Genomic DNA, 16,179 nt, shown 5'->3' with positions numbered 1-16,179 from the left:
AATCATTGAATGGAAAGAATCGTAAGCTCATCACTCAGCGAGAATGGCTTACTTCGTGGTCAATAGAGACTCATAAATAGTAAATAATCAAAGGACTCCGATGAGTGGATTAATTGATAGCCGATCACCCCAATTAACTGGGTAACGGTTTCTTTGAAGAAATTTGAAAGTCGGTGGAGATAAAGGATTAATCTGGAATGGATTTATGGGTTCAAATAAAGAAATCTTCTGACGACATATATTTAAACTTTTCTTGAAACTAGGAAGGCTGATTTAACCAATATATAAATTGAGACTCATACAATTAAATACGATTCTAGCAGCAAATCGTCCAAACCAGGAATTTAAAATTACTTTCTGGCTAAATCGGTAGTCGTGATGTTTGAGTTGATGAAAACAGAAGTCAAATTGATCGTTGATCGCCTTGTATTTGCTCGATGATTCATGTCTTTCGATTGATTCACTCGATGAATCAATCATTTTGAATGGATCAATCGCGAACGACCCATTACTGTCAAGATTAACTTATCATAATATCCAAAATAATATTCATAAATATTCTGTTTAGCCCGCCAAAATAAATGCCTTCCTTACCGTATACTTGATGTAACGAAAATAATTCCGCTGCCAGCTCTTCAAACAAGACAGTTGTCATGGCTTCCTGTGCCACTGAGGTCCGCAAATGACGGGTGGCCGTGCAGAATACAGCCAGGGCAGTGGAAACGCAGGAAGAGTAGACCTCAGCACACGCACGGTGCCATTGCAACCAATACAGTGGCTATACTACGGTCCTAGCAAAAGCTTATGTCATCTGATTGCGCAGAATACGGGAGGTGTAATGAGAGCGGAGGGGGGGGAAGGGAGAAAAAAACGAGGAGAAGTGCATAAGCAGCGCACCCAACTAAGAATTGGAATCCGTGGTCATATTGGGCAATGAAACTCATTGCGGATAACAGAGCAGATACTTGCCGATCCAATCCTTTTCCGCATACCCTCCGCCACCTCTGTCAAGCAAGGGACAACACCCGCTGCGGGGATTAGCTGGAGGCATTCAAACACTTGAACGGAACTCCTTCAAACGGAAAATTTGAGACAAATGTGAACGTGGGCAACGGAAGTCGTAAGAGCAGTCCCCCAGAGATACGCGCGATAATCGGATTCATTTGCGCAATTTTTTTGCTCCAAAATCGTGGATCGACACTGAAATGATTAGGCGCTAATGGATTAGTTGCATTCACCATTTGAATAAAAATACAACTGCCAGCCAGATAATAACGAGAGATGATTATTAGATTGTGGCCGCTGATTCCAAACCCTGAAAAAGAGGTCGTCTGCCTCTACTCAGGAAATAATTGATCAATGGTAGGAGCTAAATTTGTGTCTCCTTCGTATTGAATGTATTTTATTTCACGCATGAAACAAAATATATGCAGTACGTCCTCTTTGCAATGGCTTCATATGACTATTATGGCATTTGCATGGTGAGATTCTTTAACCAACGTTTTTATTATTCCTAATCTAACATATAAAAATGATCAAAATTACTAAAGAGATATTGCATAAAAAATTTTGTTACTTTTGATAGAATTCATCCAGATGTTGCAATAATGAGACGAAGGCTGAGAATGCTGTTACAGACAAAGCCATTGTATTCTAATGCAATCGAGCCCAGCCACCTATTGTCAAAAAGTTATTCCCGAAATATCGTCCGGTAAACCGCATCAAGGAACTTATCCTTTTGGGATCAGCTGAGCGATAAAATAAAAAAATACAAAAAATTGCTAAAAAGAAATAAAAATACAAATTTTTGGCAAAGGTTTTAATAAAAACACCATCGTTTATGGAACACATTATGATTGCATGCGATGCGCATGCCGACACAACCTGTATAGACACTTCAGAGAGTCTTGCATCGCTCTCGACACATATACTGCTGTCGTCACTTGATAACAGGAGTCTCGTTTTTCGCACCCAACTGTCACTTTAAAGAATATAACACGGAGCACTGTGATCGGCAATGGGATTTCACGGCGATCGGACGTGCAGAGCCTGTTCCGATGCAACGATATCACTCTGCGGCGCCCCACCACGGCCCGTAGGCGGCGGGGGCGGGCAGTGGCGGGGGTCAGGTGCAGTCGGAGGCGGCAGCGGCGGCGGCCGCCAAGAAGCCTCCGCGCGGCCGCTGGTCCATGTCGGGGGCGGTGGGGAGGAGGGCGGAGGGCGAGGAGGGGGCGGGGCGGGCGAACGGGGGCGAGGGCGGGCCCGGGGCCCCGTGCATGAGGAGGGAGCCGGAGGAGGAGCCCTTGTCCGCGGGCGAGTCGCCGTGCGGGCCTCCGCCGCCGCACTTGGACGAAGAGTCCTGCTTGAGCATCATTCGACGCCACTTGGCCCGTGCGTTCTGGAACCAAACCTAAAGAGGGAGAAAGTAAAAAAGACCATCAGTATGATAAAATGTATCTTTCGCATGTTTGAAATGCATCAGTGAATAATTTTTTGGTAAAGGTAAAAATTTGTTAAATTTCACTGAATTTTTATTCAAATAATGCTAATACTTTCACAAAATCTTTCTCTGGTTGTGACTATGAAAATTCCACTAAGGCTCAAACATAAGATAATAATAAAATCATTTAGGAGTAGCAATTTTCCCCCAAACTTTTTCTTGAAATGACCCACATTTCGACTCTTTGACGATCAATTTCCGGGTAGAAAGTCATGATGACGACTGCCATTATAACGATTTCGACGATGATAACTGCCATAGGTTTGTCGCCGATATGCATCTTACAGAAGCAACCGAGCGCATTCTGTCATTAAGGTTTCATACCGTGGTGTAAAATATCAATAAAATTAGTTTCAAAAAGGTAAACATGAAATCCCGGTCTTAGTTTATGGGATTGTGATCATATGTAGTCAAAATCATGACTTCAGAAAAAGCACTTTTTTCCGCCGTTCTTCCATTTCATCCCACTGTGCAAGTGCCTCCAACCAGCACACCTCTCCTAAGTGCGATGGCTAGCATTCCTTTGTTTTGAGTTCCAACGGGTTTATGCCGTGATTGAAGGAAACTGTCATTGATTAGTCTTCTTCAGAATACAGTACAACCAGCAAGAGTTGTCCCATGACAGTAGAAAGGGTTCAAAGAAGGGTGAAGGACCAGCTTGCCAAGTCAGTCATGCAAACATCTACGATGTGTGTTCCGAAAATAATGGGAATGTTTAAATTCTACAGGTTTAGAGTTTGTAGAGTGCGTTTGTCAAAGTTCATTTATTATATTTTGGCTCTATTTATTTTTTACATTGGCTGAGGCAGCCGCTAAGGCTAGACGATTTTTATGAGCACGGTGATTTTCGGCTCACCCTTCATCGCTCCTTTGTGAATTTTTACCAAAAATGATACAGTAACGATGCCTGAGCCTCCGTATTCGCCAGACATGATTACGTATGACTTCTTCTTATTTAAGAAGAGAGTCCTTTTTAGAGTAGTCATTTTACACGCACAGATGACAGTAAAATAATTCGCTGACAGAGCTAAAGGCTACCCTAAAGATCGAGTTCAAGGAGTGTTTGTAGGATCGGAAGAAGCGCTGGCAAATGTTCGCATGAGCAAACTTGAAGGCGACAACATTAATGGAGACAGATAAATATTTTTTTCCGAAAAACAAAAACTCACGTTATTTTCTGTACACACTGGTCAGTGATGAACAAAATGCATAAAAAGGCAAGGGTCCAACGCACCCCTCAAATTGATATCGACAGAGAGGATTTTTACTAGCGATTCCTGACGATTCACGTACAAGTGACAACGTTGTATAAGAAATCCGAGGGATTAATGCATTTACCAGGGTTCTCCACCCCCTATCCCCTATCATGTCACTACTCTACACTGCTCGACGGTAAGCCAAGTTACGCTACGTTAAGCTGTTGTGTGCGAGGCTTTAGGATGAAGTGCGGTCGAAGAGAGACAGCGACGAATAAATGAACCGTTTCCCACCTTGCGGCCGGAAAGGTAAAAAAAAAAAAGCCTCTCTCTCTACCGCCTCAAATTTGAGGCCTGCGTCCCGACTCTGTAAATAAACCTGTGGGGCCCTCCCCTTTGCTTCGCCTCGTCAGTCGAGAGAGCGGCGACCCTCGTGCCAAATTCAATTATATCCCCGCGCGGCGCGACCCCAGCCGTGTCGCCGCCACCACCTCCCGAGTCCCCCACTCTCTCTCACGCCGACGACGTCAGATAAATAAATGAGCGTCGCGAGGCGTTAAGCGAGGCACTTCCCGCCCACGGTGTGCTGCCTCCCCTTCCGGACGAGACAGCCCCCGTCATTCCTACTCCGCCCCTGTACGAAAACAGTTGCCTAACCTCACCCTCTAATTGGTAAAGAGGATGAAGGGTAGGAGCGGTTCGAGGATGCTGGTGGAGGACAGGTGACGCAACGCTGCACACAAGACAAATGACTATCACCTAGTGATGGGCTTTTCACGTACTTTTCGTACATCGGTAACACTCGTCTTTTTTCTCGCGAAGTAACCGCTACTTACGAGTAGTTGGCAGGTTTACATTCTTTTTTGTTTTTAATAACCTAATTCGTTGTCTCGTTCATGGTATAAGCTTCACATAATGAATAGTAAAAAACTATATAGTCCCACATAAATTTAATACTGGCACGACATACAACTGGTACAGCCTAGTTTTGACGTGGCACATATTATTCATTTTACAATCCATTATTTTTTAAATAACCTAGTTTTACTATCTCTTCTTCGTCGTTAATCTTTCACAACCAGTGACCAAATTAACTTTACCTTTTGTAAAATTTTGATGTTTCATTATTTATTAATACTTTTCAATATTTTATACATCCCATAAAAACATTATTTAAATTGAATCATATTATTTCGGAGAAATAATTTTTCATTGCCTCAGATGAAATGCTTCTTTATTAAGACCATGCTACCCTTTTAGCAAAATCTTGTGAATCAAGAGATCAAATTTACATTTATTCAATTCCAAACGGTCCACTTAAGTAACCATTGGCTTGGATTCGAGCGAATAACGAGTACAGATATAACGAGTAGTTACTATTCGGCCACCAGCATTACCACTACAGAGCAGAGACACGTTCGGCGGATGACGAGGAGAGGAAGATTTTGATGAACTAGCACGAAAGGAGGCGAAGACCCGTCTCCGAGTTCTAACCACGTGACTAGTACGGTCCCTTGGAAATATGAAAGAAATTTCATTGAATAAATATCACAACGAGGGAATTTGACGTTGACTGTTTGAAAATTCACGAGGAACATAAAATTAATTGTTTTTTTACGCATAATAATTTTTTATAACAAATTGAAATTTCCCCGGCAGATTTTTGTGGGGTAACGTTTCAACATAATGATAAACCTGAAATTCATACGGAATTCACAGATAAATTTATAAATTCATCTATGCATTTTAAACGAATTTGGATAGTCTAATTGAAAACTGTATCTATGAAACTTCAAAGAAGAATTCAAGACGAAATTTTATTTCCGAAACGTTTTTTCTACGCAGTTCTTCCATATGCCGGCACTACTCAGCACGTAGAACGTATCACATTGGAATGCCTTCGCCTGATGGTTATGCACCACGCGGTACGGTATTCTCCTGCAGAGTAGGTGACCCCTACGGTCACTTTCCTCGGCATTATGAATCTTGGCTTCCTATCCGATAAAAGAAGCTTAAGACAGTAAAGGCTGCTATTATTTATAATTTAAAATACGTCACTTCGCAAAATAACACTTACAATTAGTTTAATCTGGGTGAGATACATTGACGACATCTTCCTTCTGAGGCCACATGGCATGGATTCTTTGATCACTTTCATCTCCTCCCTCAACTCGTTTTCCTCCGTAAACTTCACATCCTATTCTTCCTCCACTCGCGTCACATTCCTTGATGTGGACATTTTTCTCGCTAATAGTAACTTTAACACTTATGTACTCATAAAAAGCACTAATAAACTGCACTACAATAGCTGTTATCCGGCAAATACCAAACGCTCCCTCCCTTTCTCTCTATCCATCCGTGGCCACAGAATATGCAACAATCCGGACTGCATGAATAGATTTATTTCAAATCCACACCGTGGCCTCCAGAGAAGGGATTACCTGGAATCCCTCCTTCGTCACAAATTCCGAACAAAAAAAACAAGTCCCGAAACAACAAGGCGGGGACAATTCCTTACAGTCTCTTTCCCTATGCACGACCTTTACTCCAGGCGTGGACGTTATGCGTAGTACACTAAGGGCCTTTACCCCGTCCTCTCGGACAACACAACCACTTCCAGATTTTTCCCGTGATGCCCGTCACTCGTCTTTAAAAAACCACAAAATCTGGCCAGTATCTTTAAAACAAACTAAACCATTGTCCACAACCAATATATATCAATTAAACCACAGCCCCCTCCCTGCAACCGTTTAAGATGTGAAACATGTCGCATCTTCAAGTACCCCTTCTTTACAATGGCTTTGTATGACTATTATCAACCATTTATTACATTACCATCAACATTCCATTATCCCGATGCCAATATATTTCCAAATCTATCCTATAAAAATTCTAACTTTTTACACTAGAGAGGAGCAAATGACTCAACGAGGACTATTGCTTCTTTTTTGTCGTAACTTTTTTCTTTGATTTCTATTTATTGAATTCTTTCCATTAATTGCGATATGTGTAAAATGATCTTGTTTACCAATGTTTTTGGGAGAATCCATTCAGGAAATTTGTGGATTGAAACTGGAATGATTGGATACGACTTGATTATTTTAATCCACCATTTAAATTAAAGTATTGATTAATTTGATGGACCAACCTGTAGGACCCGCTTGGGAAGACCGGTCTTTTGCGAGAGCTGCTTGAGATCCTTGGCGTCCGGGTTGTGGTTGATGGCAAAGTAGGACTTCATGGTGCGCAGCTGGTGGTGCTTGAAAGACGTCCGCATCCTCTTTGTGCGCTGCTGCTGGGGCCCTCCCATGTGCTGGCCCATCACGGGCCCCGGACTAAGGGCCTCCGGACCCCTGCCCACGTAGCCCACGTCGAGGTATGGGTCCGTGTTGAGATCTGAAAGGAATGAAGATTTGGATCAAACTATGGAATACGAGATTTCGACATTTATGATGACGCACGCTAGGCCTATAGTCTACGTTGATCTAAATATAACATTTTCAGTCTATTTTGTAACATCCTAATCCATTGAAGACTATCAATACCTTTGAATAAAGGTAGCCCATAGGAATTTATTTTTTGTACTGATACTATTGTATTGGTTTTAATGTAAATACGCTCAAGTGAAAGCTGTAAGCTGGGTTTCCATAGCCTACCATTAGCGATTTGTACACTTTAGGCTATTGATACTATAAGCCTATGCTAGAATGATTGTAAATAAGACTATGAAACTAAATGAAGACTAAGAACGCCGAAATGCGAGTAAAAATCTTTCAGCAGGATAATGAAAGGATAATCATGGCTAAGATCATGAGTCAAGCCGGAAGATACCGCGGTGTTACAGGTTTGCATGACAGTGACGGGCTATGTTTAAAACACTGTCTATCATTTTGAATTGTATTAGGGAGATCTGAGCAGATAATTATCAGTATTTGCATAAATATTAAACATAAATACTTTATCTCATTATTTTCTCGGTAATATATTTATGATCAGTGGGAGTAGACTAAAAAAATAGTCAACGTCTTTTGAAAGAAATAACCACATAAAATTAATAGACCAAAAAAAAACGAGACAAAAAACGAGCGATACAACCTCAAAAACTCACATTTCATATTTTAAGTTCTCCCATAAAAAGCTTTAAATACCGTTCTAGAGCAATAAAATTCAAATTTACAAATGATAATCATCCTGTTAATACTTTCCTTGGTAGGTTACGCTGAAAGAATTGCGATAGATAACCAAAATTAAAAAGGTCAACTCCTCTAAGTCTTTTTCCTTTGTTTTTAACACAAAACTCACTGGTAACAACAATAAAACAACGATTAGGTAATAAAAGTTATTTATGATCTTTTGACGTTGATGAGCTCAAACGTGGTTCGAAAACACTCTAGATCGAAGTTATAATTCATTCTTATGGCTTAATGAAGTCATTTCATCCAACGTCTTTCGGAACAAACGGATATGCGCGAGAATATTCTTTTCACTCTTTAAGTTCGTTTACTGCACTTAATGACTAACCTGAAATTACTACCATATTGAAGTTTATTCGTAATTTTTTTACTTTCTAGTTAATCTACATTTAAATAGAATTTAAATTTTTATTTATTACTTTTTTCTCATGCCACGGCATAAAATGTACCCACTGTGATAGAGGGACACGATACTGTTTTGACAAATACAGTCTACTCCCTACCCTTTTCTAAATCATGAGTCTTCTCTATATCTCTCACGTTTAATTGACGTCATTATTGAGTATTCTGCCCATTTAGAGGACGTATACAACATTTTAAGTAATTCACCTTGAATTCTCGGAAAAATAGGCAATTGTTGAAAAGTTACTAGAACTTCCTCCTCGTCAAATAGCCTCCAAAGTCTTCCTTACTATTTTAAAACACAAAAATTAGCTAAAAATTACACTGTGTTGAGGAAATATTGAGTAAAAATTAACTCATGGGTGATACGAAAAAGAATACTGAGTTATAATCGTAAAATTAACAAATATAAAATTAAATGAATGAGAAAATTCTAAGCTGACAATGAAAACTAATGAGATATGAGAAAGAAGTAAAGCTTAAGCCCAGTAAGACAGCATGCTAAATTTTTTGCAGGACTGGTCAATAGTTTTGGTACTCATGGCATGATCATATGGTTTAACTAAATTCAATACCATTCTTGAGCATAGAAATCGGGATGCTGATTTATTACCAAAGTTGATGCACCAAAACAGAATAGGAGTATTAATAAAAAGTAAATCCATTCCGCTTCTCGAACAGATTAAGAAACACTGTGACTTAAGCTTCATAAAAATAAAATAGAAAAAATAATACGTCACAGAGGCCGGGAAGAAAATCTACCATAGTCAGATATTCTCAATTGCCACAAATATTCAACGACTCAAAACTGGGTATCTAGTGAAAATTCAGAGCTCAAGAAACAGGTCGTCAAATTTAAGCACATCCAGCAATGTTAATACATCTCGAAAAATTTCGCACATCCTCATGGAAAAGAGAATATTATTAAGTAATATTATTTTAAAGGAAATATTATATTTGGTTATAAATGAAAGTGAAAAAACACAACAGGTACAAAATCTGATTTTGTACCTGATGATAGCGATGAATCGCTGAAACGCGTCGTACTTGAATAAATACTGTGGACATTCACAGAGTATTTTCACTTTCATTTATAACTGCAATATGTTCCACAACATCTCGCCAAACACCGTTGAATACATTATTTTTGGTTCCTAATAAAAATTCATATCGTTATTTCTTCGAGCGTATTCAATGAAATAATGAAAAGTTTCAGGTTGTCATCCTGTATCTCAGAGCGAAGAAAATTTGACCCAATTGTCAGGATCATGTCAACTTTTTTAAAAAATTTCTCACGCAAGTAGAAATAAAAATAAAATGAAAAGGAAATAAACAAGCTTTTTCAACCCAAGCAAGCAAAAAAGCATTTCAAGCAGGTAAAAAAAAAGCCTCTGATCACTGGGCGACTAAAGCGTGGGTGCTGAGTAGGTAACATTGGAATTCACAGTTTATTTCCAAAGTGATGAGAAGCTTTTTTTTACGTTTTAGTGTATTTTATACTGTTTTTGGAAAAAGCTTTTTTAAATCTTTTTCATTTTACTTTTTCTACTTTTTTTGTGAAACATGTAATCGATTAAGCGAGAGCTGTTAACGCCATTCATTGAGAAAATTTTGTTAATGGAAATTAAGTTAATTAAAGAAAGCCAAATGGAACAAATTTTCAAATGTCTGATAGCTGGATATTGTATTTTTATCAGAAGCAAGTAAAAAGTGCAAACATTCAAACCGATCCGACAGTGGGAAGTGAAGGTTGAATATCAATACGATGAAACAGACAAATAGATGAAGCAAGTAATGAAAAAACGAGTAAAAATAAGGTTTTCATTTCCCCATGTGTAAGGAATTCAGACATCCAAGCGGAGGAGACACAAAAGAACACGCAAGAAAACGGTTCCAACACGAAAAGAATGCATTTTCGTATCCCATATATACGGCAAGATTAATAGCAAAAAAACTCCTGTCATACGAAGAAGACATTTCGGTGGCTTTATCGGTTCCAGATGGACGCGGACCACAGACTAACAAGCATTACTTCATTGCAATAAATCTCGCTGCGCGCTAACAATATTCCGGCCGCATATTTCCTTCCCCATTCTCACCCCTGGCGGAACATTTTGGCGTAGTTCGGGGATTTCCTGCTCGAGGGAATATACCCGTGGCTCGCAGTGAATGTCCACGGGCCACGTGCATAGGCCACAGCACCAAAGCCCTCCCTTTCAATGAACAACCCCCCTTCCGATCCGCGGCATTAAAAGCCCTAACAGTTCCCCGCTGGGAGCGTATCCCCCCACCCCTCACCCCCTTGTACACGTCTCTTTCAATGGGGGAGAGACAAGTGAAGGGGAAGGCGCGCGCTCGCGGGGGAGCATATGCTCCGAGGGGAAGACGATGATGATGATGAAGAGCTCAGGCCGCAAATCCACTCGGGCCCCACGTGACGAATCAATCCGTGTCTCTATAGAGTGTGGGGGAGAGGCAGGCAACTTGTAGTGGTGCAGGGGCGTTCACCCTTTCGAGCCCCGAAAAACCACCCGCAAGGACTTGCCACCCTCTCTTCCCTCGCCGATCAGCACACCCGTGGGAATAGGGCTGAGGTGGGGAGGGGAATGCTTGAATGGGAGAACCTCCGCAACCGTTTTGAGCCCGGTTTATAGAAAAATCAGCTGTACTGATTACTAGGGGTGTCCGGAACCCATGCGGCAATGACGGCGTTAAGAGGCAAAATTAGCGCGGGGTATGTGAAATTAGCACGAAAATCAGAGCGGGATTTGGTTTGATTTTGAATCTACTGGAAAATAAGCGTGAAACTTTGGGACGCGACGTGCAGCATTCAATTTTTAATGCGCTTTGGAACCGTTTTTTTGCGACCGTGATAGTGGAATCGAGTCCTAACCTTAATTGCGGAATAATAAATCTCAGAATGAAAAGTGACTTGGATATAAAGTGGAATGGCGAATTGAAGTCCAGATGGATGAGACCAAGAAACTATGAAACTGAATTTCAATACCTCATGTGCGGATATCTGCTGTTGTAGTTCAGCAGGGGAGTTTAAGATGGCGTCCAGTTCAGGGTATTACTTTTCTTTGAACCCGCCGAAGTGGTGAAGCTAATTTTATTGTTAGTCCAAATTATTTATATTTATTGTTATTTTTCAGTAAACCAGCCGTTACCAACAATCTGGATATCCTTCATAGGACATGAGGAAGAGGCAAGAAAAACATCCATATGATGGTGGCGTCAGCCCCGTGCGAAACTTCGAATTCGTAAAAAAACCTCTTGGTATTACAATCGTTTATCAATGTAAAATTATATAAATTTTAAATGTATCTATTGCTGCTTCACCCAGCCTTCTTCGGAAAAGACGTTTAACTCCTAAATTAACTATTTATTGAGAATATAAGTATTTCGCAAAGAGATTATTCTTGAAAGAACTTCAGATATACTTTTAATAGAAATATCAATATTCTAGTAAAAAAAACCCTGTACTTATTTCAATATTTTTAATTTAAAAATGGTTACACTCCAAAAAAAACAATATTTATAGTTTCACAACACCCGAAACTTTTAATATCATCGATTATAATTGGCAATCCATGACAAATTTTATGAATAAAATGGAAATTTTTTGCAAAATAATTTTTATTCATACTTTAAATTAAATGCAAGTTGTGTCATCATATTTTATATGATCCTTATTGGGCCCGGGTCAAGCCCTAGCCAAAATACCCTTGAACTCTTACTTGTCTAAATTAGATCTTAAGAGTGCATTTTACCAATTGCAAGTGCATCACCTTCACTGGCGGTTCTATGGTATCAAAGTGAAAAACAAAACCTACGCATTTACTCGCCTACCGATGGGCCACAGCCTTAGCCCGGCTATTCTTCAACGATGGGCTGAGGATGTCAAAGTGCTAGTAGAACAATAGTTTCCTAAATTGAAAATGATATGCTATCTTGACGATTGGTTGCGTTACAGTTGTGAAAAGTTTTGTATGTACAGTGTGTGTGACAAATATCAATAAGGATCACCCAAAATCATATTTTTAGGCGTTTACGGGCTACAGGCATGACATATTCTTCGAGTGATATCGAAACCTCCACCGCTGCTGCATTGGGGGGAGGGGAATAGCAACCCCCTTGGTCCCGATCGCTCGAGAGAGGCTGGGTTGGTGCGTGAGGTCGATTCAATCGCCAGATATACATTCCCTAATCAGATACGGTCACTTGATCCCTGCATGCGGCAACTCGAGAACAACCCTCCCGTCTCATGGATAGAGTCACTTGCACGTAAACCCCTCTTTCCCTGGAGAACACAAACCCAAAAACCCCACCCCGCGGGGTGCAGCGTGTGTCCCCAGAGGGGGGGCATGGGCCTCCAGCAGGGCCCCAGGGGCTAGTCTCACACCCTGTTCGTCGGCGAACGACACAACACGGCTTACAACCCCCCATCCCCCACAAAATGACAGCCATAAAAGCCACTGCCCCTCCCTCCAACGAGAAGGCAGGGACAAAGGACACACCCGTGCGCCCCTCCCCCTCACCCTTTAACCTCCTTTCTTCCCCCTCCCCCTACACCCGCGTCAATGAACCTCAAAAACACTTCCGCCTCCCCGTCCATCGCATTATTCTCACGCCTCCCCTCACCCTCCTCCCCGCCTCTCGCTGACTTCGGCGACGAGTCGTCCGCTGAATTTGTACGACCTTTGAGCCGCGTAAAGAGGGGTCGCGAACCTAACTATTGTGTGTGAAAGCTATCCCCGCTGGATTGAGAAAGCCCGACTAATCATAGTGCTTGTAAACGCGACCGTTTTAAAAGAAGTGGGAGCTTATTACATGATGGTGATTACTACGTGGAGAACATCAGCAGGCAATACAATCAATGATAGGTCTGTGGGAATAGGTCTAAGTGCTCCCACCAAAAATCCGAGTTTGAAAGGTGTTATACAAAAACCTCGGTCTTCTTGTGATTGATCCTCACGCCCGTCTCCTCGCAACGCTTATCTAACGCATCTACTGGAGCCTGCAGCCCTCTCAATGACTGGATAATCAACGCCTGATCATCCGCGAGCATTACCGATTTAAATATATATCCCCCATGATTTACTCCAGCTTCCCACGCCTCTCTTACCTTATATCCTTAGTTTACACATAAAGAAAGCAACACCTATAGTAGACATCTTGCCTTACTCCTCCGCCAGAGCTTGCCCACCCAAAATCTCCCATCCGTTACCCTCACTTGTGCAGTCTGGGCCATATTTAGGTTACGAATCAGTCGCCTATCCCTCCATTTTACACCCATTTTCTTAAGAGAATAATCATTAACTTCCACCATAAAACTCTATCAAATGCTTTTTCAAAACACAAGAAGCAAGCAAACGCGTCCTGTTCACAGGTATTCTAGGTTCCTCTTCACTAGGGACCTGATGCCGCTATGATGTTCGATTTTTTCGACAACTAGAGGCCAAGATTTAAAATTAAAGCTTTCAACTGAATTTTTTATAATAAATACAAAAAAATACTCTCCAAAAAAACCGAAACAGGCTTAAATTGAACATTGTGATCTATATTTTGAACTATTTCAAATTTTATGATAAACTAAATAAAAAAAACAAATTTGACGATTAAAAAATTGATCAAAGTCATTCTATTCAAGTAAACAATTAGGCAGTGTGCAATACACCACATATATCCAGCTTCACTGTCAATGAAAGGGGAGCGAGGTTGCTTACTGGGTAGAGCAATTGGTTGTTAATTAAAGGGTCCAAGTTTCAGATCCAGGGTAAAGCCCATTCTGACTCCCATTGCAACAATCCTCGAAAAGCGAAATGACCCAGGGAACGTAAATGCCCCAATATAGTGAAACTCACGTACCAGTCCCGGTTAACTCTAGTCAAACCAACCTTTAGGTTGCACAGCGAGGCAATCGAAGGAACGAAATGTTTTCATGAAACATTACCGTTTCGATGATGCATTCTGGCCTGTTAGCGACGCAGGACGCGGCTTCGAGCAGATGGAGAGGTAGGGAACATGAATCTATGGAGGGTGGGGTCCACTTTCAATATATTCCAGCGATTCTGGTCTTGCACAAGGTTTGACGTCGACCGACCATCTCATTGAGTGGCCTAGTTCACGTTCTAGTCGGGTGGAGCCGACGGGCATTTTCATACACAGAGGACCTGACGTCGGGTATAGCTGTTAGGGATTTTTCGATGCAAACAACTGGAAGGCGGCTCTAGCCGACACGAGGGAAGGAAAGTGACCGTTGAGGTAGCAAATGTGGGATGCATTCAGGCCCGGCCTGAGACCCAGCTTAGCGAGACTTTGGAGCCACTCCTCGACAATTAATTCCAACCCTCCCACTACTTTACGATCATCCTCACCGCAGGAATCCGTTGCGAAGTGGTTCTATTACCACTGGTTTGTACAATAATATATTCTGTTGCATGCTACAATTTTTTATACTTTGAAATGAATTCTTCGTTTTTTCTGTGCGTAAAGAACTTTAAAACAAAATTTTTAGCGCTAATAATAACGGAGCTCTGAACCTTAATTTAAAGTCCTTTGTATAAATTTAAAATATCGCACACTGGTAACTATGCTTACGTTGCCGACAGATTTTTTCTACAAGATAGATTTTCACACTATTTCAACCCGGAACCACCTCCTTGATCTTAATATTCCCCGACAGAGGACCTCAAATTTCGATAAATGTTTCAAAGCAATGGAGGATAGATAAAATGGAATACGGACTCAAATCAGAACACTGACGTCCACAGCATCATTCAAGATAGAATTACTCGATTAACACCATAAAAAGATCTGGGAGTTCCCTACATAAGTATATACTGCTACTGTAATTTTTGTTAAGGATGGTCTTTAATCTTGTATTTTTACTATGTACTCCTTCGTTACTTTTAGTAATGTTTTTTCCGAAATGCTGCCTTTTAAAATCAATTTTTTACTCTTTTTTCTTTGATATTATGCATTTTTCTTAGGCCTTGAAAATGTTTTTATTTTCAGCAATGATATTGGTATTTTTATTTTTTCTTCTTTCTTCGCACAATTTACTCCTGTTTTCTTTGGTTGTAATTTTGGTCATAATTATTTTTTACTGTAAATTGCACTATTACGTTTATGATGTCTCAAAGCCCGGAAAGGTCCACGGCAATAAAGAAAATTGCATTGAATTGAACTTGAGAATGCTCGTCCAGAGCAGATTCTCCGAAAGAATAGCGTGGGTTTATGGATGGAAGTATGTATCACCAAACTCCTATGTAATAAGGCATAAGGAGTGGAAGAGATGGAGCTGAGAGCACATTGTGGATGCCATCAATAGCCCTTGTCCCTGAATCACAAAGAAAAGAGAAATACAGGTCGCCTTTTAATCGGTTTTCCAAAATGTCCGCAGTGCGGCGGTGTGTGTTGAGCGATTCACTTTTTTCCCAATTATTTTATCATAACGTTTGAAATTCCGAGGAATAGCATGGAAAAGTTATGAATTTTATTTATAACACATTCCGGTATATTATTGTTTGTAAGCAACATAAGGACGGATATCGATATGGCTTGTAACTTGACGGATAACTGATATGGCTTATTTCTCCGTGGGATTCGGAGCGGAGAGTGAAAAAGCACGTTTAAATCCCACGTACCGTTCCGGTAGTTATTTAAACAGAGTAAATAGTTATTTGAACGCTCCTATAAACACTTTTTTACTTCTTCTCTTTATAGTGACATTGCTTCATAATTTTTCAATAATGTTCAATGGAATATTTTGTACCTACTTAGGTATGATATTTGTAATCCTTTTTTGGTGTGATGCGAATGCGAGAAAGATGCAACTTAGAAAACATAACTCTATTTTTTTTAAATACTACTGCAGACACTC

The 16,179-nt window shown here is 40.6% G+C and overlaps 1 protein-coding gene across 2 annotated transcripts in view; it reads right to left on the bottom strand.

Annotated features, from left to right (window-relative positions):
• Positions 1–1,804: 1,804 nt before the first annotated feature.
• The window catches only part of LOC124157625, a 105,114-nt gene continuing 90,739 nt past the window's right edge, over positions 1,805–16,179 (bottom strand). For both annotated transcript variants that reach the window (XM_046532509.1, XM_046532520.1), the window contains exons 4-5: positions 6,845–7,092; positions 1,805–2,410 (exon numbers count right to left, since the gene is read on the bottom strand). In XM_046532509.1, the coding sequence (XP_046388465.1) occupies positions 2,126–2,410; positions 6,845–7,092 (533 nt within the window). In that variant the 3' untranslated portion in view covers positions 1,805–2,125. The remainder of the gene's footprint in view (positions 2,411–6,844; positions 7,093–16,179) is intronic.

Source organism: Ischnura elegans, chromosome 1, assembly GCF_921293095.1.
Source record: "Ischnura elegans chromosome 1, ioIscEleg1.1, whole genome shotgun sequence".
Lineage (NCBI taxonomy): Eukaryota > Metazoa > Arthropoda > Insecta > Odonata > Coenagrionidae > Ischnura > Ischnura elegans.
Note: the sequence above shows the minus strand (reverse complement) of the source record. Positions and strands in the feature narration are given on the sequence as shown.